Source organism: Xenia sp. Carnegie-2017, unplaced genomic scaffold, assembly GCF_021976095.1.
Source record: "Xenia sp. Carnegie-2017 unplaced genomic scaffold, XeniaSp_v1 HiC_scaffold_23, whole genome shotgun sequence".
NCBI classification, from domain to species: Eukaryota; Metazoa; Cnidaria; class Anthozoa; order Malacalcyonacea; family Xeniidae; genus Xenia; species Xenia sp. Carnegie-2017.
This window is the reverse complement of record NW_025813486.1, coordinates 2578606-2600532: the sequence shown is the minus strand read 5'-3', so window position 1 is coordinate 2600532 and position 21927 is coordinate 2578606. Positions and strand designations below refer to the sequence as shown.

General features: G+C 37.1%; 3 protein-coding genes and 1 long non-coding RNA gene across 4 annotated transcripts; 3 read left to right on the top strand and 1 right to left on the bottom strand.

Moving 5' to 3' along the window:
* Positions 1-87: 87 nt before the first annotated feature.
* Positions 88-680, top strand: LOC124448828. The gene is made up of 3 exons (XR_006949270.1): positions 88-125; positions 272-531; positions 610-680. It is a non-coding gene; the product is annotated as an uncharacterized LOC124448828 (long non-coding RNA).
* A 4167-nt stretch (positions 681-4847) lies between these two features.
* Positions 4848-6623, top strand: LOC124448024. The gene is made up of 2 exons (XM_046999036.1): positions 4848-5025; positions 5123-6623. The coding sequence occupies exons 1-2, from the start codon at positions 4848-4850 to the stop codon at positions 6580-6582; spliced, it is 1638 nt and encodes a 545-aa protein (XP_046854992.1). The 3' UTR covers positions 6583-6623.
* Positions 6624-7887: 1264 nt separating this feature from the next.
* Positions 7888-11557, bottom strand: LOC124448023 (the record flags this gene model as incomplete). The annotated part of the gene is made up of 3 exons (XM_046999035.1): positions 10901-11557; positions 9829-10698; positions 7888-8391 (listed from the first exon to the last, which is right to left on the bottom strand). Coding segments are annotated over exons 1-3 (2031 nt in total), but the record flags the coding sequence as incomplete, so codon positions are not given.
* A 2526-nt stretch (positions 11558-14083) lies between these two features.
* On the top strand, positions 14084-14590 carry LOC124448020. The gene has a single exon (XM_046999031.1). The coding sequence runs from the start codon at positions 14084-14086 to the stop codon at positions 14588-14590; it is 507 nt and encodes a 168-aa protein (XP_046854987.1).
* Positions 14591-21927: the final 7337 nt, after the last annotated feature.

The following is a 21927-nucleotide window of genomic DNA, read 5'->3' as shown; positions in this document are numbered from 1 at the left end:
ATAGTCTAAGACTAAGAACGTGCTACTTGAACGTGAAAGTCGGTAGTTGCACGAAGAATAGTTAGCCGAAGTGGAAATTATTCAATAGTGAAATATCTCTTGGAGTGCTTTGAAAAAATGTTCAGGTAAATGTCTTGTTTCAAGTTCTTTTGCATTGAGTAAACATTGAATTGGGACACTGCATGTGATGTTCATTAATGCAAAGTGCAGTGTGGCCTTTCCATAAAGTTTTCGTCTTAGTATTTTTTGTTTCCTCTATGCTTGATTTTAGACATGGACATTCTTCTCTTAAACGACAATTAGTCATCAAATGAGATTGAGAAACAACGAACAAATGTTGGTGTATTTACCATGATCGTAGACTTCACAATTAAAGAAAGTGGTTATTGTTCACAGCGGTTGAAGAGAATTGTGGCTGTTGTCGACCAGTTCCTCGACGCTCATCTAAACATAAGAACAAAATACAATTCTGTAATTTGGTTGAAATTCTTCTTCCCTTGAACTACATTACTAGTGAATAAAATGTTCAATGTAAGTATGTTATCAATGTTTTTCATTTATGGAAGTATAGTAGTGTGAACTTACATTGGCTTCAATTGTCCTATGTAGAAACCTTCTGATCAAGAATGGACAATATACGTACTTTAATGAAATCCTCTGAACAATGATCAAGAATGAACAGCATACTTTAACGAAGACCTCTGTAGAATGATCAAGAATGAACAATTTACTTTAACGAAGACCTCTGAACAATGATCAAGAATGAACAATATACTTTGATGAAATTAAAAAATACGTGTCTTCTGATGCCCTAAAGACCTTCTCTACAAAGAATGCAAACGCTAAACACTATTCTGGAGCAACGCATCCATCAGCCTAACGTCTGTTTCCATGGAAAAGTCGATATTATGACCTTTTCTAAAACATTTTCCTGGGAATTTTCCTGCTAACATCACGACTGGTCAATCAATCGCAATGATGGATAAAACCACGCCGCTATCAAATGCCCAAATTTCAACATTATTTAATTGAAAACTTTTGTAATAAAAACATGGAATTTCTTTAACATGAAAATAAAAAACCTAAAAATCCTAATTTTCCGACTGGCTGTCGATATTTCCGATTTAATGCCGTAGACGACATGCACAGTTGCAAGAAATGGCCAATCTTGTTTCTGTGCTTGCCGTCGTCGACATAAAAGCGGTGATGTTTGTCAGGTAGCCTGAAAATTGGATAGGATGGTTTCACCATCAACGTTCTGAACATTTCAAAAAATTATTTCGGGCTTTTTTGTGGCTGTCCTTGCTCAACATCCGATCGTTTCATCTTCACAATTGGCATGAGATTTGTCATTCATCGTAGTCTGTCGTCGAACTGCCAAGGATTCGTCAAAAACCGTAAGTTTAATAATAATAAACCTTTTATTTAGTTAGGCCTGTTAACAGGTCAAATCTCTAATATAATTCGGGCAATAGCCACAACAAATCCTGGTGTTCAGTATATTCCACTGTAAGGCTATTTTTTTAATGCAGCAATGCAAATATATATATTTAAAGAAATTTCTAACTGCATTTTAAAAAATAGTCTTGATTAAGAGGTAATAACAGTGTTTTTTTGTATCAACTATTTTAAGTCTGTGACTGACATGCAACAATTGTGTTGTTCTATATAATTTACCTTCGAAAAACCTCTGTGTGAATATATTGCTTTAAGGAGCTACGCATGATCGCAGCGGTTGTTGCCTCGCAGAAGGATAGGCAGGATCATAGCTTAGAACCGGAAATGCAAGTGAAGTTTGCCCCAAGGAAGGCAACTTCAACTTGGGGTTAGTGGGTACAAATGGTACCTTAGTGTAGAGGATGCAAATAGCATCTGTAAGAAGACCTTTGAAGACTGGATCAAGCGAGCAAGGCCTATTGAAGACCAAGGGAAGATCGTGGTTTTGGTGGAAAGAAAATATCTCTCCCTAGTACGGTAAGAGCATGCAGTCGTTGTAGTTGGCCAATTTCATGAACGGCTTTCTACATTGACTATTAAGGCACTCCTGCATGGATCCCCTATAATGCATGAGTAGTTCAACCCACCCCGGTTGGAGGTCGCCCGTAGGTGCAACATGCACTAGGTTAAGTTAAGTTAAGGGCATGATGGGTTACCTCCTTCAAGGGCATTCCTTTCAGGGCGGAATTCCGGTGCCATGCGCAGGTAAGAAGTTTAGATAGCTTAGGCATGCGCTGTAGTTGCAGCGAGTAGTTGCTACGCCTAGATAATGAATATGAGGTTAGAACCTTTATAAATTTAAAGGATGAACTCCACTATCAAGAGAAATGACTAAATTTTTCAAAATCTTTCGAAGGAAACTTTAATCTTGTCAGTCATTTTCAAATCGACAAATTGAAACTCAAATAGTCTTCAGTTTGTCAAGACATTTACAGTTTAGGAGCGGCGTGGCAATTACTGTAAATATAAAAATGGATATGTTGTTTTCTTATTAAGAAAACTTCATTCCAGGGAATTTCGATGCGGCAAGCCACAGCAAAAACAGGCATAAAAAAATGTTTATTACACCAGGTCTAAGTATGCGGAATGGCTTCATATTAACCAAACTAACACGAAACATAGTTTTAATAAAAGCACATTGTTTGTTTTCTTTGATGGTTACCATGAAGACAAATCGCAGACGTTGTCACATATGATACAAAATAGTTACACGATGGTTTCCATGTTCACCATTCGCGTTGCTATGTAGTCATCTATGTGATAATTTTCAAACTAAAACATAACTTAAATCAAGCGCTGCCGGTTGTTTGGTTAAACCATCCACGGTCCCTCGGTAACCAAACTCAACGTGTGCTTCTTCAAGTGTTCTAAATTGTTTCAAAAAATATTAAATTTCGTCTGTCTGCTTAAAATATTTTGAAGTACATTTATCTAATCCATGTCATGCAGCAAGCGCTTGCTCCAACTTTAAGCGTTAGTGGCACCGGGCGCAAAGCACTGAATGAAACAGTGCAAAATAGGGACTGCTAAGGTGGCGCTAGGTGCGACTGATTCGGATGTGGATTAGATAAGAAAACACACGTTAAAGAAATTCCCATCCAAATTACAGGAATATTGGCTGCAGCATGGTGGTGGGGTGGTATGTATGGTATGAAAGGTGTACCCTGGAAATTATAGGAACCTGGAATATGGTCATAGGCTTATGGAACTGGGTAAAAAATTACTGAATGCATCAAAGAATATGACCAACTAACAGGATAGTATTTATTTAACAAAATTCTGTCATTCCAATATACTTTAGTATGTTTGTAAATCATACAATAAAAATTACTACTTGGTTTATAACATAAGCAAATTACTTTAGAAATAAAGTCTAAAGAAGAATGTCAGATTCAGGACATGGACAGTTCTAAGTTCTACTTAGGATGATTCCTGGATGTAGAGTAAGGTTATTGACTAGATATCAGTAAAACTATAAATAGACAATTACCATTACATCTTTAGGTTCATTTTATCTCACAAAATGCAAATTGCAAACGTTTTATTCACTACCAAAATACCTTCTGAGGGAGAGGAGCTGACTTGGCAGGTGGAAGCCTTGCTCCTACGGTCTATGGGTTAAAATAGGCTTAACATAATTTAGAAGTTACAATTTTCTTTGAAACACGTAGCTACCAAGTCTAACTGTAAAGCTTTGTCATATTCCAGAGTTTCATAATACAACACACCAGATTTTCTAAAGACTTAACGACATCAACCTCACTAGTCCCTAACGATTGTTTTCGAATTTCCAGAGCTTTTCAAGAAACTCTATAGCTTTGTCGTAGTTTCCAGTTTCATTATACACATTACCAAGATTGTTTAAAGACGCAGCGACATCAACATGATTTGGACCTAGCAATTGTTTTAATATCCAGAGCTTTTTCGTGAAGCTCTATACCTTTCGTAGTTTCCAGTTATAATATACACATTATCAAGATTGTTTAAGGACGCAGCGACATCAACATGATTTGGACCTAACCATTGTTTTCGATTTCCATAGCTTTTTCGTAAAACTCTGTAGCTTTGTCGTAGTTTCCAGTTTTTTTAAACAACAAACCAAGATTGTTTAAAGACGCAGCAACATCAACATGATTTGGACCTAACGATTGTTTTGAATTTCCAGAGCTTTTACATGAAATTCTATCGCTTTGTTGTTGTTTCCAGTATCATTATACACATTACCAAGACTGTTTAAAGACGTAGTGACACCAACATGATTTGGACCTAACGATTGTTTTTTAATTTCCAGAGCTTTTTCGTGAAGCTCTATACCTTTGTCGTAGTTTCCAGTTATAATATACACATTACTAAGGTTGTTTAAGGTGGTCATCTCCCTTTCAGACACGTTTTTTTTCAAATTTTTTGGAAAAATTTTTTTTGCAGTTTATGTTACTTTGATTATTGTACTTGATGAACATAGGATCTATTTTGCGATAGAATAATGCAAAATATCAAAAAAAAGCCACCAAAGAGACCATGTCCTAAATTTTCGACCTTAGCAACGCCATAGCAACGTGTTTTTAACCATATTTCACCCACAAAAAAAGCAAAAAAATAGCTGTTTTCGAGCTGTACTTTTGGTGTATGTTATTCAGAGCTCTTATGGAAAGATTCATTGTAATTGGTAGGATTTAGTCGGCATAGCAACGACTCGAAGACATCTAATCATACCGCTTTGCTCGCCTCGTGCAGTTCGAAAGTGCTCTCTTGAAATCGTCAGAATAGTCTTTGTTTTACTAAGTTACGCTTGAAATATTTGTTTTATTTGATTTTTCGTATATTTTTTGTAATTCTTACTTTTAAAAATTATGGGAAATAAACGGAATAAAAAGAGAAAAGCGGTTAGAACTCCGCCATCAAAAATCAAGAAGATGGCCAAACGTGGCCGATACTGTGATGAAAATCCTGGCCCTTCCGGGATGAAAATTGGCACCAATACGGAGAAAATTCGACAATGTCCACCTCCAATGAAAAACGTCAATGAAGGTACAATTTTCATTGACTTGTCTGTGCTTTTTGAAGTGTTTATGATGTTTTATTGTCGAGTGTGGTGGTAATATACTCTCATCTTGACATGAGGAAGAAAATGGCTATTCCCATTACATAATCCTTGAATGTCTTAGTGATGAATGTGAGTGGAAATATTGCTTTAATACATCGAAGAAGCAAGGTCACTCCCATGAAATAAATGTTAGAGCAGTGTTGGCATTTCGTGAAATTGGTCGTGGACACTCCGCCATGCTTACATTCAACAAGGTGATGAACATGCCAGCTCCTCTAAGTCGCCAAAACTTCACCAATATTCAAAATAAGAAACTATTGCCTGTTGTGAAACAGTTGGCCAATGACAGTATGTTGTCTTGTGCAATGAAAATGAAAGAAGGACTTGACAATGAGAATGGAGAATGTGGCATCTCACTTGATGGGACATGGCAAAAGAGAGGGCATACCTCCCATAACGGTGTTGTCACTGCTATATCGCTGGACACTAAGAAATGTCTGGATATAGAAGTTCTTTCAGACAAATGCCAGCAGTGCTTGAAGTGGCAAAAGAAAGAGCATGATGTGAGATACAATGAATGGAAGGCTTCCCACATCTGCAAAATAAACCATAAAGGAAGTTCTAATAGCATGGAGACTTGTGGAGCTATCAGAATTTTTGAGCGGTCCATGGCTACCAGAGGATTGAGATATAAGAATATGTTGGGCGATGGTGACTCATCAACATATAGTGCTATAGTTGAAAGAGAACCATATGGAAAAGATTGCATTCCAAAAAAACTGGAATGCATTGGACATGTGCAAAAGAGAGTGGGGAGTCGCCTTCGGAGGTTGAAGAGTTCACATAAAGGAGTGAAACTGGGGGATGGTAAAGGTGTGAGTGGAAAGGGCAGATTGACTGATGCTAAAATTGACCTTCTGCAAAATTACTATGGATTGGCAGTGAGAGAGAACCTGCATGACATAGATAAAATGGCTAAAGCAATCAAGGCATCCCTTTATCATGTGGCATCAAGTGATGATAACCCTCAACATGAACTTTGCCCCGACACTGAAGACAGTTGGTGTGGATACAAGAAAGACCCTACAACATACCATCATAAGAATGGTATACCAAAAAGTATTGTTGAGCTCATTGAACCCATTTATGAAAGTCTAAGTGATAAAAGCTTGTTGCAAAAGTGTACACATGGTTTGACACAGAATGTGAATGAGTGTCTGAACGGGCTAATTTGGGAAAGATGCCCAAAGTCCACATATGTGGAACAGGAAACTGTAGCACTTTCAAGTTACTTAGCTGTGCTTAAATTCAATGAAGGAGATATATTATTCCTCAAATTATTTAGTGACTTAGACATACTACCTGGCTTGTTTACTACAAATGGTGCATTGCATTGTGATACCGATCGTATCAAATTATCCTCCAAGAAGAGCACAGAGAAGGTAAAAAAAAGAAGAAAAACACTCAGGCATATGAGAAAGAACTTTGTAGATAGTAGTGAACAGAATGAAGGAAAAACTTATGAAGCTGGTGCCTTCTAGTCTCAGTAAGATCATTATAAAACTTTAAATGCTAATTTCTCCTTTTCCTTATTTCCTCTTAGAAGGCAATTTTGTGACACGATTACTTTTCAATATTTGTTGTAGAAAGCTCAAATTTTTTGTGGTAATAGTTAGTAACTGAATCTAATGCATGACACTTTTAAAAATTTGATAATGTTTAATAATAATGAAAAATTAAGGTTCATGCAACTAACGAAGAATGAAATTTTCCTGAATACCTAGTTTTTCTCACTTATTTCTTTTAAAATAGCTTTTTAACAAAATCAAAAAGTGTCATGCACTAGGTCTTGATATAAGCTTTGTAAATATGTATTATATATAAGTTTCTGATTAGTAGTTTTGATGCAATCGTGTTTGAAAAGAGGCTCATTTTATGCTAATTAATTAGTCGCCATCTTTGATAATTAGCATAATTAATGAGTGATCAAAAAAAAAATTGTCAGATATGATTTCTCACATTCAGCACTTCCCAAAAATGTTATTTTGAAGTGTCTACCTATAAAACTAAAAAAAATTGCTCTAAAGGGGGATGACCACCTTAAAGACGCAGCGACATCAACATGATTTGGATCTAACGATTGTTTTCGAATTTCCAGAGCTTTTTATTAAAAATCTATAGCTTTGTCGCAGTTTTCAGTTTTTTAAACAATAAACCAAAATTGTTTAAAGACGCAGCAATATCAACATAAATTGGACCTAACGATTGTTTTTAAATTTCGAGAGCTTTTTCATGAAACTCTATAGCTTTGTCGTAGTTTCCACTTATAATACACACAATACCAAGTTCGTTTAAAGACGCAGCGACATCAACATGATTTGGACCTAACAATTGTTTTTTAATATCCAAAGCTTTTTCGTGAAGCTCTATAGCTTTGTCATAGTTTCCAGTTATAATATACACATTACCAAGATTGTTTAAAGACGCAGCAACATCAACATGATTTGGACCTAACAATTGTTTTTTAATATCCAAAGCTTTTTCGTAAAACTCTGTAGCTTTGTCGTAGTTTCCAGTACCTCTATACACACTCCCAAGATTGTTTAAAGACGTAGCGACATCAACATGATTTGGACATAACGATTGTTTTCGAATTTCCAGAGCTTTTTCATGAAACTCTATAGCTTTGTCGTAGTTTCCAGTTTGATAAAACACATTACCAAGATTGTTTAAAGACGTAGCGACATCAACATGATTTGGACCTAACGATTGTTTTCGAATTTCCAGAGCTTTTCATGAAACTCTATAGCTTTGTCGTAGTTTCCAGTTTCATAAAACACATTACCAAGATTGTTTAAAGACCTAGCGACATCAACATGATTTGGACCTAACGATTGTTTTTGAATTTCCAGAGCTTTTTCATAATACTCTATACTTTTGTCGTAGTTTCCAGTTATAATATACACAATACCAAGATTGTTTAAAGACGCAGCAACATCAACATGATTTGGACCTAACGATTGTTTTCGAATTTCGAGAGCTTTTTCGTGAAACTCTATAGCTTTGTCGTAGTTTCCAGTACCTCTATACACACTCCCAAGATTGTTTAAAGACGTAGCGACATCAACATGATTTGGACCTAACGATTGTTTTCGAATTTCCAGAGCTTTTTCATGAAACTCTATAGCTTTGTCGTAGTTTCCAGTATCTTTATACACATTACCAAGATTGTTTAAAGACCCAGCGACATCAACATGATTTGGACCTAACGATTGTTTTTGAATTTCCAGAGCTTTTTCATGAAACTCTATAGCTTTGTCGTAGTTTCCAGTTTCATAAAACACATTACCAAGATTGTTTAAAGACGTAGCGACAGCAACATGATTTGGACCTAACGATTGTTTTTGAATTTCCAGAGCTTTTTCATAATACTCTATACCTTTGTCGTAGTTTCCAGTTTTTCTAAACACACTACCAAGATTGTTTAAAGACGCAGCTACATCAACATGATTTGGACCTAACGATTGTTTTCGAATTTCCAGAGCTTTTTCATGAAACTCTATAGCTTTGTCGTAGTTTCCAGTTTGATAAAACACATTACCAAGATTGTTTAAAGACATAGCGACATCAACATGATTTGGACCTAACGATTGTTTTCGAATTTCCAGAGCTTTTTTATGAAACTCTATAGCTTTGTCGTAGTTTCCAGTTTCATAAAACACATTACCAAGATTGTTTAAAGACGTAGCGACATCAACATGATTTGGACCTAACGATTGTTTTCGAATTTCCAGAGCTTTTTCATGAAACTCTATAGCTTTGTCGTAGTTTCCAGTTTCATAAAACACATAACCAAGATTGTTTAAAGACCTAGCGACAGCAACATGATTTGGACCTAACGATTGTTTTTGAATTTCCAGAGCTTTTTCATAATACTCTATACCTTTGTCGTAGTTTCCAGTTATAATATACACATTACCAAGATTGTTTAAAGACGCAGCAACATCAACATGATTTGGACCTAACGATTGTTTTCGAATTTCGAGAGCTTTTTCGTGAAACTCTATAGCTTTGTCGTAGTTTCCAGTACCTCTATACACACTCCCAAGATTGTTTAAAGACGTAGCGACATCAACATGATTTGGACCTAACGATTGTTTTCGAATTTCCAGAGCTTTTTCATGAAACTCTATAGCTTTGTCGTAGTTTCCAGTATCACTAAACACCATACCAAGATTGTTTAAAGACGCAGCGACATCAACATGATTTGGACCTAACGATTGTTTTTGAATTTCCAGAGCTTTTTCATGAAACTCCATAGCTTTGTCATAGTTTCCAGTTTCCTCAAACACCGCACCAAGATTGTTTAAAGACATAGCGACATCAACATGATTTGGACCTAACGATTGTTTTTGAATTTCCAGAGCTTTTTCGTAATACTCTATAGCTTTGTCGTAGTTTCCAGTTTCATTATACACATTACCAAGATTGTTTAAAGACCCAGCGACATCAACATGATTTGGACCTAACGATTGTTTTCGAATTTCCAGAGCTTTTTCGTGATGGTTTTTAGCTTTGCTATAATTCCCAGTGTCATGGTATAAAAGACCAAGGATATTAAAATACCAAGGTTTGTCATAACTAGATTTAAATTTATCTAATAATGCAAGAGCAAGATCGTATTTTCCAAAATGTCTTAATCTGTCAACAAAATATTGGAAAACTTTTAAAGTATTCATGTTGATTTTTGTCTTGTTGGTCTTTAATAATTGAACAATTTTTTCAAGATGTGGCATTAATTTGATTTCGTCGTCTCTCTCTTTAAACATGTAAAGTGCTTCAGATATTTGATCAACATTAGCTTCCATTTCATGTTCTTCATTTGAATGTTCAGATTGATAATCAATAATTGCTTTGTGAACAATACGATGTAGACTAATGTCATTATTTTCTGAATGCAAGAACAATGAGCATTCGTCTAAACAAAGACATATATCTTCCTCAGCTTGTTTGGGATCATTTTGTTGAACATAATAAACCATAATGTCTCGTGGTAAAGGATCAAATGATATCATAGAAAAAAAGCTAATAACCAGTGCTAATATTGAGGATTCTTCTGCACTTTGTTTGACAGCTAAAAGTGAAGCTTGTAACATACTTCTAGGATATACCGAGTTGAATTTAACAAAAGTGGCGCTCATGTTTTCTTCTTCTTCTAAAGATATTTTCTTTAAATATTCTTTCCAAGTAAATGAACAGTTTGCTTTGTTTACACGACTGACATAATAACCAGTAGCAGCCAAAGACAGCGGTTGACGATCTAAGGCGTGCGATACTTCATTCAACAATTGATCATCAGCATTTTCATCTTTAGTGTAAGAATTCAACAATTGACAACATTCTCTGTCATTCAATCCTTTACTGATAGAAATATGTTTGCTGGATAATTCATCGTAAGGTACGGCATCTGTATTCTGAACAGTTATTATTAGTTGTCCATTTTTCCACATATGATCACCTACTTGTGGTAGTAACGAAGAAATTTCGCTCAGTTGCACAACGTTGTCGACAATAATCAACCAATTTTGCCAGAATTTCAATCGAGCAGATACTAACGATCGAAGGTTCTTGACTTTCTTTGGCGGAAAAATTTTCATCTTTAAATTTTTCAACCATAAACTTGTTACAGTTTAAGCGGTATCCAAGGTCACAGTAAGATTGTAAAAGAGATGCCACATTCTTCCCATCGAGAGTCATTACAAACGAAGTTTTGTTTTTCCAATCACACGATATTTTTTCACAAACCTGTCTCGCCAGTTGAGATTTACCACTGCCAGGATTACCAGTGATGTAAAATTATGTCAGTTCGTTATTGTTATCATTCCTTAATTTTTTAAGATCGTTTATGATTTTATCTCGTAATTCGATGCGTTCAACGAGAAAATGTTTAGGTTTTGAAGGAAAAACTTGAAACGAATTAAAACTGTTACGATGATTTTTTATTTTATTGATTTCATCGAGAGAAAATTTCAAATCTTGAAATGATTTTTCAATGATATTGACTATTTTATCAAAATCATCATCTGAGTATTCGCTTTCATACCAATGTGCGTCTTTGTTTCTTTCACCACGAAGTGCATGAACAGCATCCTTTGTTTTTTTATCAAGATGTCTGCTAATCGATTTTGAAAAAAGTATAGCATCGAATAATGTTGTGCAGTCCCATTTACTTGTGTCTCCATCTTGATATTTTAACTTTAGTGTTTTATCCAACTTCCTACCCGATTCTAAAGTGCAAAATTTTTTACCACTCTTTATGGTATCGTCCCATTCTCCATGTGTTAATTTGTAACGAGAGTTCCATTCTTTGATGAAAAATTGAGCAAGTTCCGTTTGTACCACATTGATTATTTGCTGAATGTAAAGTAGATTTCTGCTTTTCTTGATTCCATCTAAAAGAATATGATGTATCAAGAAGACAGTTAAAATCATCAATTTCAAAAGTTCGACCTGCATCATATATCACTCTTCGTTAAAGTCGAGGATATACATGATGAAATCAAACTTATTTATTCGTTTTTAAATTCAACTTCACCAAAAGCATGCTATTAATGCAAATTGAGACATAGACAACTACTAAATGGCAGATATAATGCTACAGCTTTTGCCAATTATAGCAGCTTTTCAACAAAATATTAAAAACAGCATGTGACTTGTTACAAGACAGACATTGCTAGTGCTAGATTTTTATGTCTTGGATCGTCAATGTCAAATATCGTTTGTAATGGTGAAAATCCAAGCTAGAAATGCTGGAGATACCTCTGTACTTGACGGTATTTCTATACATCAGTTGATTGTTACGTGACACGTAACAAATCACACTTTAACTTATATACCTTAACTGACATGTGTTGCATTCAAAATTAGACTATTTAATTTAACTTGTTTTGTAGGAATTAAAGCAGCAAAGAAAAAGCGCCCATCTCAAAACACAAATATGCCTATATGTCAGGTGAATGTTGATCAAAGTGGACTTAGTAAAGAAAAAAGCGGTATGGTGTAATAAGTGAGAAGGAAACAGTTCCTTCAGCAAAAGTGGAAAGACTTGCTTCTAGAGATAATTTACAATATTAAATGAGCCTTGTCTTGAACTGACTAATGCTACGAATTTATTTTACATATCCTTGTTACTAGCACATGTTGGAAAATGAACCTAGTGGACAAAGCCGTATATACTTCCATCGTAATACCGGAAGTCATTGCGTAGTTGCCGGACCCTTTAATTGACAATAACAAGACGTTCGATTTAACAGAATGGTCAATGAAAAATGCGTTGAACGCAATTTTAAAGAGTTGGAGTTTCGAGGCTCACACACCGATCGGCGAGAAAACCAAGAGACAGGATGGGGAGAAACAACGAGAAACGTCGCGACAAAAACATATGGGGTCAGCATCGACACTGCACGCGAAGCATGAGTTGCAACGAGGTGTCAATAAACGGTAAAGCGAAAAGAAAATGCGTTTATTGTCTCGGGGAACACAATCCAGAGGAATGTAAGAAAATAACCAAGGTAACTGAGAAAAACAACTCATTCGTAAGTACGGAAGATGTTTTATTTGTTTGAAGAAAGGACATGTCAGTAAGAATTGTAATAGTAATGATAAATTTAATGCATGTGAGAAGGCACACCATAGGTCAATTTGTGAAGTCAATGGGATTCTTACAGGCGATGTTCAAACCAACCATTCTATTCTGGGATCACATTGTAGGGTAGCATTACAGACAGCACAGGCTTTCTTTAAGGGAGATAAGGGATGTGTTAGGGTCAGAGTGTTGTTTGATTCAAGAAGTCATTTGTGAATAGAAAGATTATACAGAGAGCAGGTACTCAGGCTAGTAGAAAAGAATGGATAGAAATCAAGTTGTTTGGTCAAGAGAAGGCTAAAGGTAAGTTGCGAGAAGTATTTTAATTAGAGTTGTCGTCAGTTATGGGGAGAGAGTGTAAGCATCGAGGCATACAGTGTAGACTGTATATCTCAAATTAGGAATGAACATGTAGAGTTGAGAAAGATGGATTATTCACATTTAAAGAGTCTGTGGTTTTCAGATGTTTGCAAGGATAAGGAAGTGCCGTGTGGTTGCCGGCTTAGAATTGCGCCAACGTATCCTCTGCGTGTCGTAAAAGACGACTAAAAGGGGTTGGTGTAAGGAAGGGCATCCTACCGTAAAACTTTTGCTCCAACAAAATTCATGGACTTTGGAAAAGAAGATATGGCCCCCAGTCCCCGGCAGCCCTTCAGTGGGCAGGGGGTGCGAAGAATCTAATGGTTGTGGAAGTGTCACCCTTCGGGTAGGCACAGTGAACGTTGGGACAATGAAGGGAAGGAGTGCAGAAGTGGCGGACATGTTGAAGAGAAGGAAAGTTGATGTGTGTGGGTTTCAGGAGGTAAGGTTTAAAGGTGAAGGTACGAGAGTCATAAAGGGTGAAGATAATGGAGCGAGATTTAAGTGGTTTTGGAAGGGAAACGGAAGTGGCACGAATGGTGTTGGCTTTGCGATAAGAGAGGATTGGGCGAAGTCAGTTGTAGCAGTGAAGAGAGTTTCGGACAGAGTCCCAGAGAGATGTAGTTATTGAGGCCGAAGTTGTGAGTTTCGTTGTGGTGTATGCCCGCAGGTTGGACGAAGTGCGGAGGAGAAGGAAAAGTTCTACGACAGCGTGTATGCAGTGAGAGCAGACATTAGAGGGCGATGTGTGATGCTTGGTGATTGGAACGGTCATGTGGGAAGCGTAAGAAAAGGATACTGCGCATGGAGGTTTTGGAGTTGGTGATATGAATGCTGAAGGCGAGACGATATTGGAGTTAGCGAGTTGTGGGATGGTGGTAGTGAATACGTGGTTTATAAAGGAAGAAAGTGACGTATGAATCTGGTGACAGTAGGACGGTGGTGGATTATATACTGGTGAATGAAGAAGAGAGGAAAATGAAGGATGCAAAGTGATTGCAGGAGAAGAATGTGTGACCCAGCACAAGCTGCTGGTCATGGACTGGAGAATCAGGAAGGTGAAAAGGAGAAAGGTTGAGGGTAAAGGCAGGCTTAAGCTATGGAAGTTACGATCGAATGAAGGGAAGCAGTGTTTCCGTGACGAAATTGCGACATTGAATGTTGAGGGTGAGACGGAGCGATGGACGTGCTTGGAGAAGGGTGTTTTAAAGGCAGCGGAGAAGGTATGTTGTAGAAGTAAAGGCGGTGTAGTAGAAGAACAGGCATGGTGGTGGGATCAACGAGTCAGCGAAGTGATTGGCGCGAAGAAGTTGGCATTTAAAAGGTGGAGAAAGTCGCGGACTGAAACAGATAGGATCGATTACATCCGATTCAAGAAAAAGGCGCGAAAGGAGGTGGCTAAAGCGAAAGAAAGACATCAGAAAGAGCTTCTCGTAAAAATGCAGGAGAATGGAAGAAAAGCGTTGTTTAGAACAGCTAGAAGGAGCAAGAAGGAGAGGAACGATTTTGGTGCTCCGGCGTGCAGAACCACGATGGGGAGTTGAAGGTGTTATTGGAAGACAGGTTAGAAGTGTGGAGGGCGTACTGTGACCGTTTGATGAATGTAGAGAATGAGTGGAATGGAGAAGTTGAAGCGGATGAAGTTTTTGGGCCGTGGGAAATAGTGACTGTTGATGAGGTGGCGGCGGCTCTGCGCAAGATGAAGAAAGGAAAGGCGACGGGACCGAGTGAAGTGGGTAGCGAAATGTTGGACAATGAACTATGCGTGAGAGAGTTGTGTAATGTAGCGAACGAGGTTTTGAGGGGCTCAAAGATGCCGAGTACATGGAGAAAGAGTCTAGTGGTCCCGCTGTACAAAGGAAAAGGAGCAGCAACGGTATGTGGGAATTACAGGACTATTAAGCTGATGGAGCATGCGTTGAAAATAGTAGAGAGAGTGTTTGAAAGAAGGTTGAGGGAAGTTGTTCGGATGGGGGAAGAGCAGTATGGATTCATACCGGGGAGAGGAACGACGGATGCGTGTTTTGTGTTGAGGCAGCTGCAGGAGAAATTTTTGGAGAAGGACAGAGAATTGTATATGGTGTTTGTAGATTTGGAGAAGGCGTTTGATAGAGTTCCGAGAAAGGTGATCGAGTACGCGCTGCGTAAGAAAGGTGTGACAGAGAATATGGTTCGGGCAGTTATGGAGACTTATGAAGGTGTAGAGGCGGTGGTTACGGAGGAAGGTGCTAGATCTGGTGTTTTTGAGGTAAAAGTTGGTGTTCATCAAGGTTCAGTCTTGTCGCCGTTACTGTTTGCTTGTGTGATGGATGTACTGACAGAGGAAGTGAGAAGAAAAGAAGGATGCTGGTGTTTGTTGTATGCAGATGACATTGTCTTGGTGGCGGAGTCGAAGCAGAAAGTTCTGGAATGGTACCGAGAATGGAAAACGGCAATAGAAGTCAAGGGACTGAAAGTGAATGAGGCAAAGACGAAGGGCATGAGATGCTCGAGGCAGGTGGAGGTGAAGGACAGTGATAAATGGCCATGTGGTGTGTGTGGGAAAGAGTTGGAGTGAATTCGATAATGTGGGAAATGCGGTAAGTGGGTTCATGGAAGATGTTCAGGTGTCCGTGGTGCATTGACAAGAGTAACTGATTTTGAGTGCGGGACGTGTCGAAGTGGTGGGCGAGTCGCGATTGAACGGTTTGAACTGGGTGACGTGAGTTTGGAAGGTGTATCAGAGTTTAAATATCTGGGCGATGTGTTAAATGATGGTGGAGGGTGCGAGCAAGCGGTGAGGAACAGAGTTCAAGCAGCGTGGTGGAGTTTTAGAGAGTTGTCGGGAATGTTGTGCGGAAAGTCGACTTCGTTGAGGCAGAAGGGAGAATTGTATAAGGCATGTGTTAGAAGTGTTTTGGGATATGGAGCAGAGTGTTGGGCGCCGAAAGCAGAGGACCTGAGAAGATTGGCGTCGACGGAAAGGAGAATGCTTAGGATGATGTGGTGTAACGTTGATGGATAGGATTCGAAGTGAAGAGATTAGAGAAAGAGTTGGTGTTGAGTGTATCGAGAATTGGGTAAGACGCCAGCGTTTGAGGTGGTTTGGGCATGTGGAAAGGAGGGAAGAAAGTGCTGAAATTCGTAGAACGTTGCATATGAATGTTGATGGAGTCCGCAAACGAGGTAGACCGAGAAAGAGATGGATGGATGTTGTGAACAGTGATATGAAGGCGATGGGTAAAACGAGAGATATGGCGAGAGATAGAGATGTGTGGCGTGGAAAAATTCATGGACCGGTCAACCCCCCTGGCGGGGATTAATACTGGCCGGTATATAAATGTTGTTTGTTTGTTTGTTGTTGTTGCAAGGATAAGGAAGTTTTAGATATTAAAGTTTTGATTGGGGCAGATTATCATTGGTGGTTTCAGGAAAGCAATGTTGTTCGGGGACAGGTAGATGAACCAGTTGCTGTGTCTACTAAGTTAGGTTGGGTGTTGTCCGGCCCCATGAAAGGGAGAAACGATTTAGATAACATGCACACTCAAGTAAACTTCATTGCGCATGAAAGATCAGAAAATTTAAGTTTAGATAAGAATGTCAATCATTTGTGGGATTTTGAAACTTTAGGAAGAGCAGAGGAAGATTATTTTCATGAATTGTTAAAGGATTCTATTGTGTTTAATGGCAACAGCTACAGTGTCAAATTGCCTTGGAAAGAAGGACATAGTTTAGACTATACAAATTACAGCATAAACTTGAGAAGATTCACGGGTCAGTTACTACGGCTGAAAAGGTAACCAGAAATTTTAGAAGAGTATGATAAGACAATCAAAGATCAATTGAGGAAGGGTATTATAGAACCAGTGATAAAACTGGAGCAAGCTGATAAAATACATTATTTACAACATCATGCAGTTATTTGCAGAAAGCAAAACAACTAAGGTAAGAGTTGTTTATGATACATTGTGTAAAGAGTCACCCAAGGCTGCCTCACTCAATGACTGCTTGCATGTGGGACCCAAATCAGCACCATTGCTCTTTCATATTTGATAAAGTTTAGAGAGAAGAGAGTCGCTTTAGTGGCAGATATTGAAAAGGCATTTTTGAATACAGAAGTTGATACTTTGTACTGGGACTGCCTAAGATTTTTATGGGTTGACGATGTAAACAATGAGAGGGTGAAGCCTGTAGAATATTGATTTTGTAGAGTAGCGTTTGTGTTAACTGCTCTCTATTTTTGTTGAATGCGACACTGCAGTATCATTTAGACACATTCATAGAGATGGAACAAGCACACTGTTAAAAAACTCAAAATTAGCTTTTATGTCCAGGATCTAGTGTCCGGTGAACAATCCAAGAAGAAAGGAATGAGGTTGTATGAGTCAGCAAGTGAACGATTGGCTGCAGGAGGATTTAGGCTTAGGAAGTGGCTAAGTAACGATGAGAATGTTTTGAAAGAAATAGAATAGAGAGAAAGAAGCATTTTGAGGAAAGAAGGGCAGAATTAAGTAATTCAAAAGTGGTTGATGAGCAAACTTATGCCAAAGCATCAGTTGGGGGAAATAGTATCAGTGGAAGTTTTGAGAAAGTACTAGGATTGGGATGGGAGTGTAAGTAGGATCACTTTGTATTTAGCCTCTGGAAATTGTGTGAAAGAGCAAAGGCTATCATACCAAGTAAATGAAATATACTAAGTATACTTGCAAGATTATTCGATCCATTAGTTATTATAAGTCCAGTTGTAGTTTGTGCTAAGTTATTGTTTCAGGAGCTGTGTATTGAGAAATCTGATTGGGATAATGAGCGAGAAGGTGACAAGAAAAAAACGTTAGGAAAGGTGGATGGTGATTTAGAGAGAGTCAGGGACTTAGTTGTGGCGAGATGTGTGTATGGTAATTTACTTGGTAAGGTAAAGTGTTATTTGCATGGGTACGCAGATGCCAGCCAAAAGGCATACTGTGCACTCGTATATTTTGTGACAGAGCTAAACGGTGCCTACCACGTAGAGTTGCTTACGTCGAAAACAAGGATAGCGCCAATAAAATTGCAAACAACTCCCGGATTAGAAGTGATGTCAGTTGGAATATTAGCACAGTTGATGGACACAGTGAAGTTGGCTTTAGAAGGTTATGTTCAATTTAATGGTAAATACTATTGGTTGGACAGTATGACTGCATTGTGCTGGTTCGGTAATAGGGGAGAATGGAAACAGTTTGTGCGCCATAGAGTTAACGAGATTTTAAGATTGAGCAGGAAGGATGACTGGAAACATTGGCGGGTGTAGAAAACCCAGCGGATTTAGGTTCAAGGGGAGTTACGACATCACAATCAAAGGAAAGTGAACTTTAGTGGAAGGGTCCGAAGTGGTTGTCAAGTCCCAAGTGTGATTGGCCAATGCCAAAAGAGGTTAAAACAACAGACGAAAGTCTTGTGGATGTCGGGAAGACAGTATTAGCTAACACACAGGCGGTAGATAAAGATTGTGTGATAAAATTTGCAAATTTAGTCAAATTAAAGTATACATCGCATTATTTTCCTTCTGTGTTTCAAGAAAAATTTGTCTTGATTTAGTTGATAGTTTATGTGCACGCTGTTTATTGAATTGTATGCGAAGATTTACTGCTAGAATGGGAGCACCCTCCCAAATAGTTTCGGACAACGCCAAAATATTTAAAGCAACTGAGAAAGCGTTGATGGGGATTTATGGAATTAAGGAGGTAAAATCATGATTGGAAGGTAATCGGTTGATATGGAAGTTTAATTTGGCGAGGACACCCTGGTGGGGTAGATTTTTTGAGATAATGGTAGCATTGGTGAAAGGCTGTCTGAAGAAAGTGTTGGGTAGCGCTAAATTGAACGAGGAAGAATTGTTAACAACATTAGTTGAGGTACAAGGTACGTTAAACTCTAGACCATTGACTTATGTATATGAATATGAAGTGAATGTAGATGTACTGATGTGCAAACATCTTATGTTTGGAAGAAGATTATTTCTTCCAGACGAAGGAATTCTGCATACTATTAATGACGAAGATGCAGGAGTGGTCAAGCGTAGGTTTAGGTATTTAGCAAGATTGAGAAAGCATTTTTGGTCCTGGTGGAGGAAGAATTACAGCGTCTTACATGTAGAAAATACAATCATGCTATTCTTCCTCATCAAACTTTTTAACAGATTTTACTGTTTTTACCTAACATGCAGCTTATGGTCAATAGTTAAAAAGTTGGTATATCAACTTAGACATGATTTCTCAGGCATGTTTACCCATACTTCATCTATAGATGTTTCTTTAGCTAATTTGTTAAGTCCGTAATGTGGATATAAATCTCGCTTTACTTTTGTAAAATTACCTTTGTTTTAGAAGTAAGACTTCATATCTGACGATCTCGTCGTCCAAATTAAGCTTGCTTTAGTTCTTTACATGTCACATACCTAACAAAAGATGAGAGATTTAATATAAAGAACGCGACCACATACATATCAGTTTGAAATTCCAAAGGACTACTTTAAATAATATAAAGTTAAACAAGCTTAAATTCAGGAATAAAGGGATCATCTTTCTAAAATAGGATTTGAATGTGAATGATTAGGACACAATTTTTTAAACTTTAAACTCTATTTTTTCACTTCGCTAATTAAAAATTCCATACACGTATATTATTGCAAAAGTCAGTTTATATTATAAAAAGACCTTTGTTATTGAATAATCCATCGTAAATCATCAATACATTTTAATTATCAACTGCACGCAATTGTAAATACTTATGATCAATAAAAAACACTATACATATAACAGTAAAGGATGCAATAAAAGTAAACTTTAACACTGTTAAACTAACATTTGATCAAAAGTATAATTTTGAAAGCTCTGTGTTGCATGAATCAACAATTCACAAAAAATAGCTTCGGTCGCGTTCTTTCTCTGTGTGTAAATACATTTTTCCTGTGTTTAACTTTTGCTTATTTTTCAAATTTCCTTACTTATAAAAGAAATGGTTTGTTGTATACAACTATGAACATTTTGCTAGACACACAGAGATTAGTCAAAAGAGCCGTCAGCAAAGAAGGGAGGTGATGCATGATTAGTTATGTGCCCCACCCCGTACATAAATTGTTACAAAAATTCCCTTTTTTCCATAGACAAGTATAGATTATATAGAAAATTCAGCGTGCTACATGTAGGAAATGTTCTCATGTTATTTTGCCTCCCCCATACCTTTGAACAGGTTTTGCTTTCCTTTACCATGTAGCTTATTGTCAATAGTTAGAAAATTGGTACATCAATTTAGATATGATTTCTCATGCATGTTTAGTCATACTTTATCGAGATGCTGCTTTAGCTAATTTGTTATGTCGTTAGTGTAGTTCTAAAATATCGCTTAATTTTTCTAAAATTACTTTCTTTCAAAAGTAAGACGATAATGTGAACAAAATTATTCTTGCTTTAGTTCTTTACATGTCACATACTCAACAAACGGATGAGAGATTTAATATAAACAACGCGACCACATACATATCAGTTAAAAATGGTGATCATATTTCATTCCTTATGGTAACATTAGCGTCAACAGCTCGACGAAAGATAATTGCAAAGTTACAAAACGCCTAAATGTTTAAAAAAATCCGACTAAATATTTCAATTATCAATGATGGCATGCATGAGTCCATTTGCAATTTCAAACTTAATTTCCCTCTTGATTCATAAATGTCACTTCATACTATCACAAGTATAATGAAATAACACATATTTTATAAATATACCGTCCGGACCCAAAGATAAATATAATTGCATGCTAGCAAGCGATTTGAATTCCTTGGTAAACGAACACATCACGATAAACAGGCCTTCCTTTCGATCGCAGTAATTATTTTTCGTAAGTAAATTGTTTGTATTTGCAACTTCGTTTGATTGGTATACAATTACAGGATTACAAAATGCTACGGGTATCTATGATGTATATTTCATAGTACTAAGGTGGGACTAATATTTAGCAAAAATATATCAATTAAATATGAGAAGCATTTTGTATTTAAGGTCACATTTATACAACGTAAACACACATGATAATTCTTTATCTTTTGTCTTACAAACCTTTTGCTTGATCGACGGTTGGAACTTTGAACATTCAATCTTTCAGATAAATTCAACGTTCTGAAGAGTTAAGCGTCAAATGTCTGCGTCGTTTGAGTTGATACGTGGCAAATAATTTAGGGCATTTATTGTTATGTAAAACAAAGATACGGCCTTATGATCTTTATTGTTTCTGTTAACATGTTTGAATTTTATTACCGTTTCCTAGGTATTTTGTACGGAAGCCGAGAAGGGCCACTTTGAAAATATATTTTTAATCGCAAAATGTTTTGTAAATCCAACAATATATTTCCAGTCTGTAATTATACATCGAAAATGTAAAAATATATTTCTAAATCGGAAAATACTTTGAAAATCCGAAAAGATTTTTCAAATCCGTAAATATTTTTTGATCAGAATTTAGACACCTAAATGTTGTCCAACATGAAGTATGATCACAAAACTTTTAAGACATGTCATTCCCGTAACAAAGGGGCGGAAAAAGGAACTTGTGGAAATGAACTAAATTTTACGGACAGGTTTTGTTTCAAATGCGGATCTAAAGTAGAAGCAAAATTGTCGGTATGTAATCAGGCGAAGACATTAGACCATTACATGTCTATAAAAGGAGAATGTTGAGTAGGATTTAACACGAAGATCTCGAGCTCGTCATCGAAAAGGAAATCAACTAGCCAATGTCCACCTTCAAAAAAGCCTGTGGATAATCGTGTTGTAATACAGGTAGACATAATCACCGTAAACGATGGTACTCTAACAGTGAAAAGAGGCTCCAAATTACCTGTAAAAGTTTGCAAAGATTTTGATAGGGA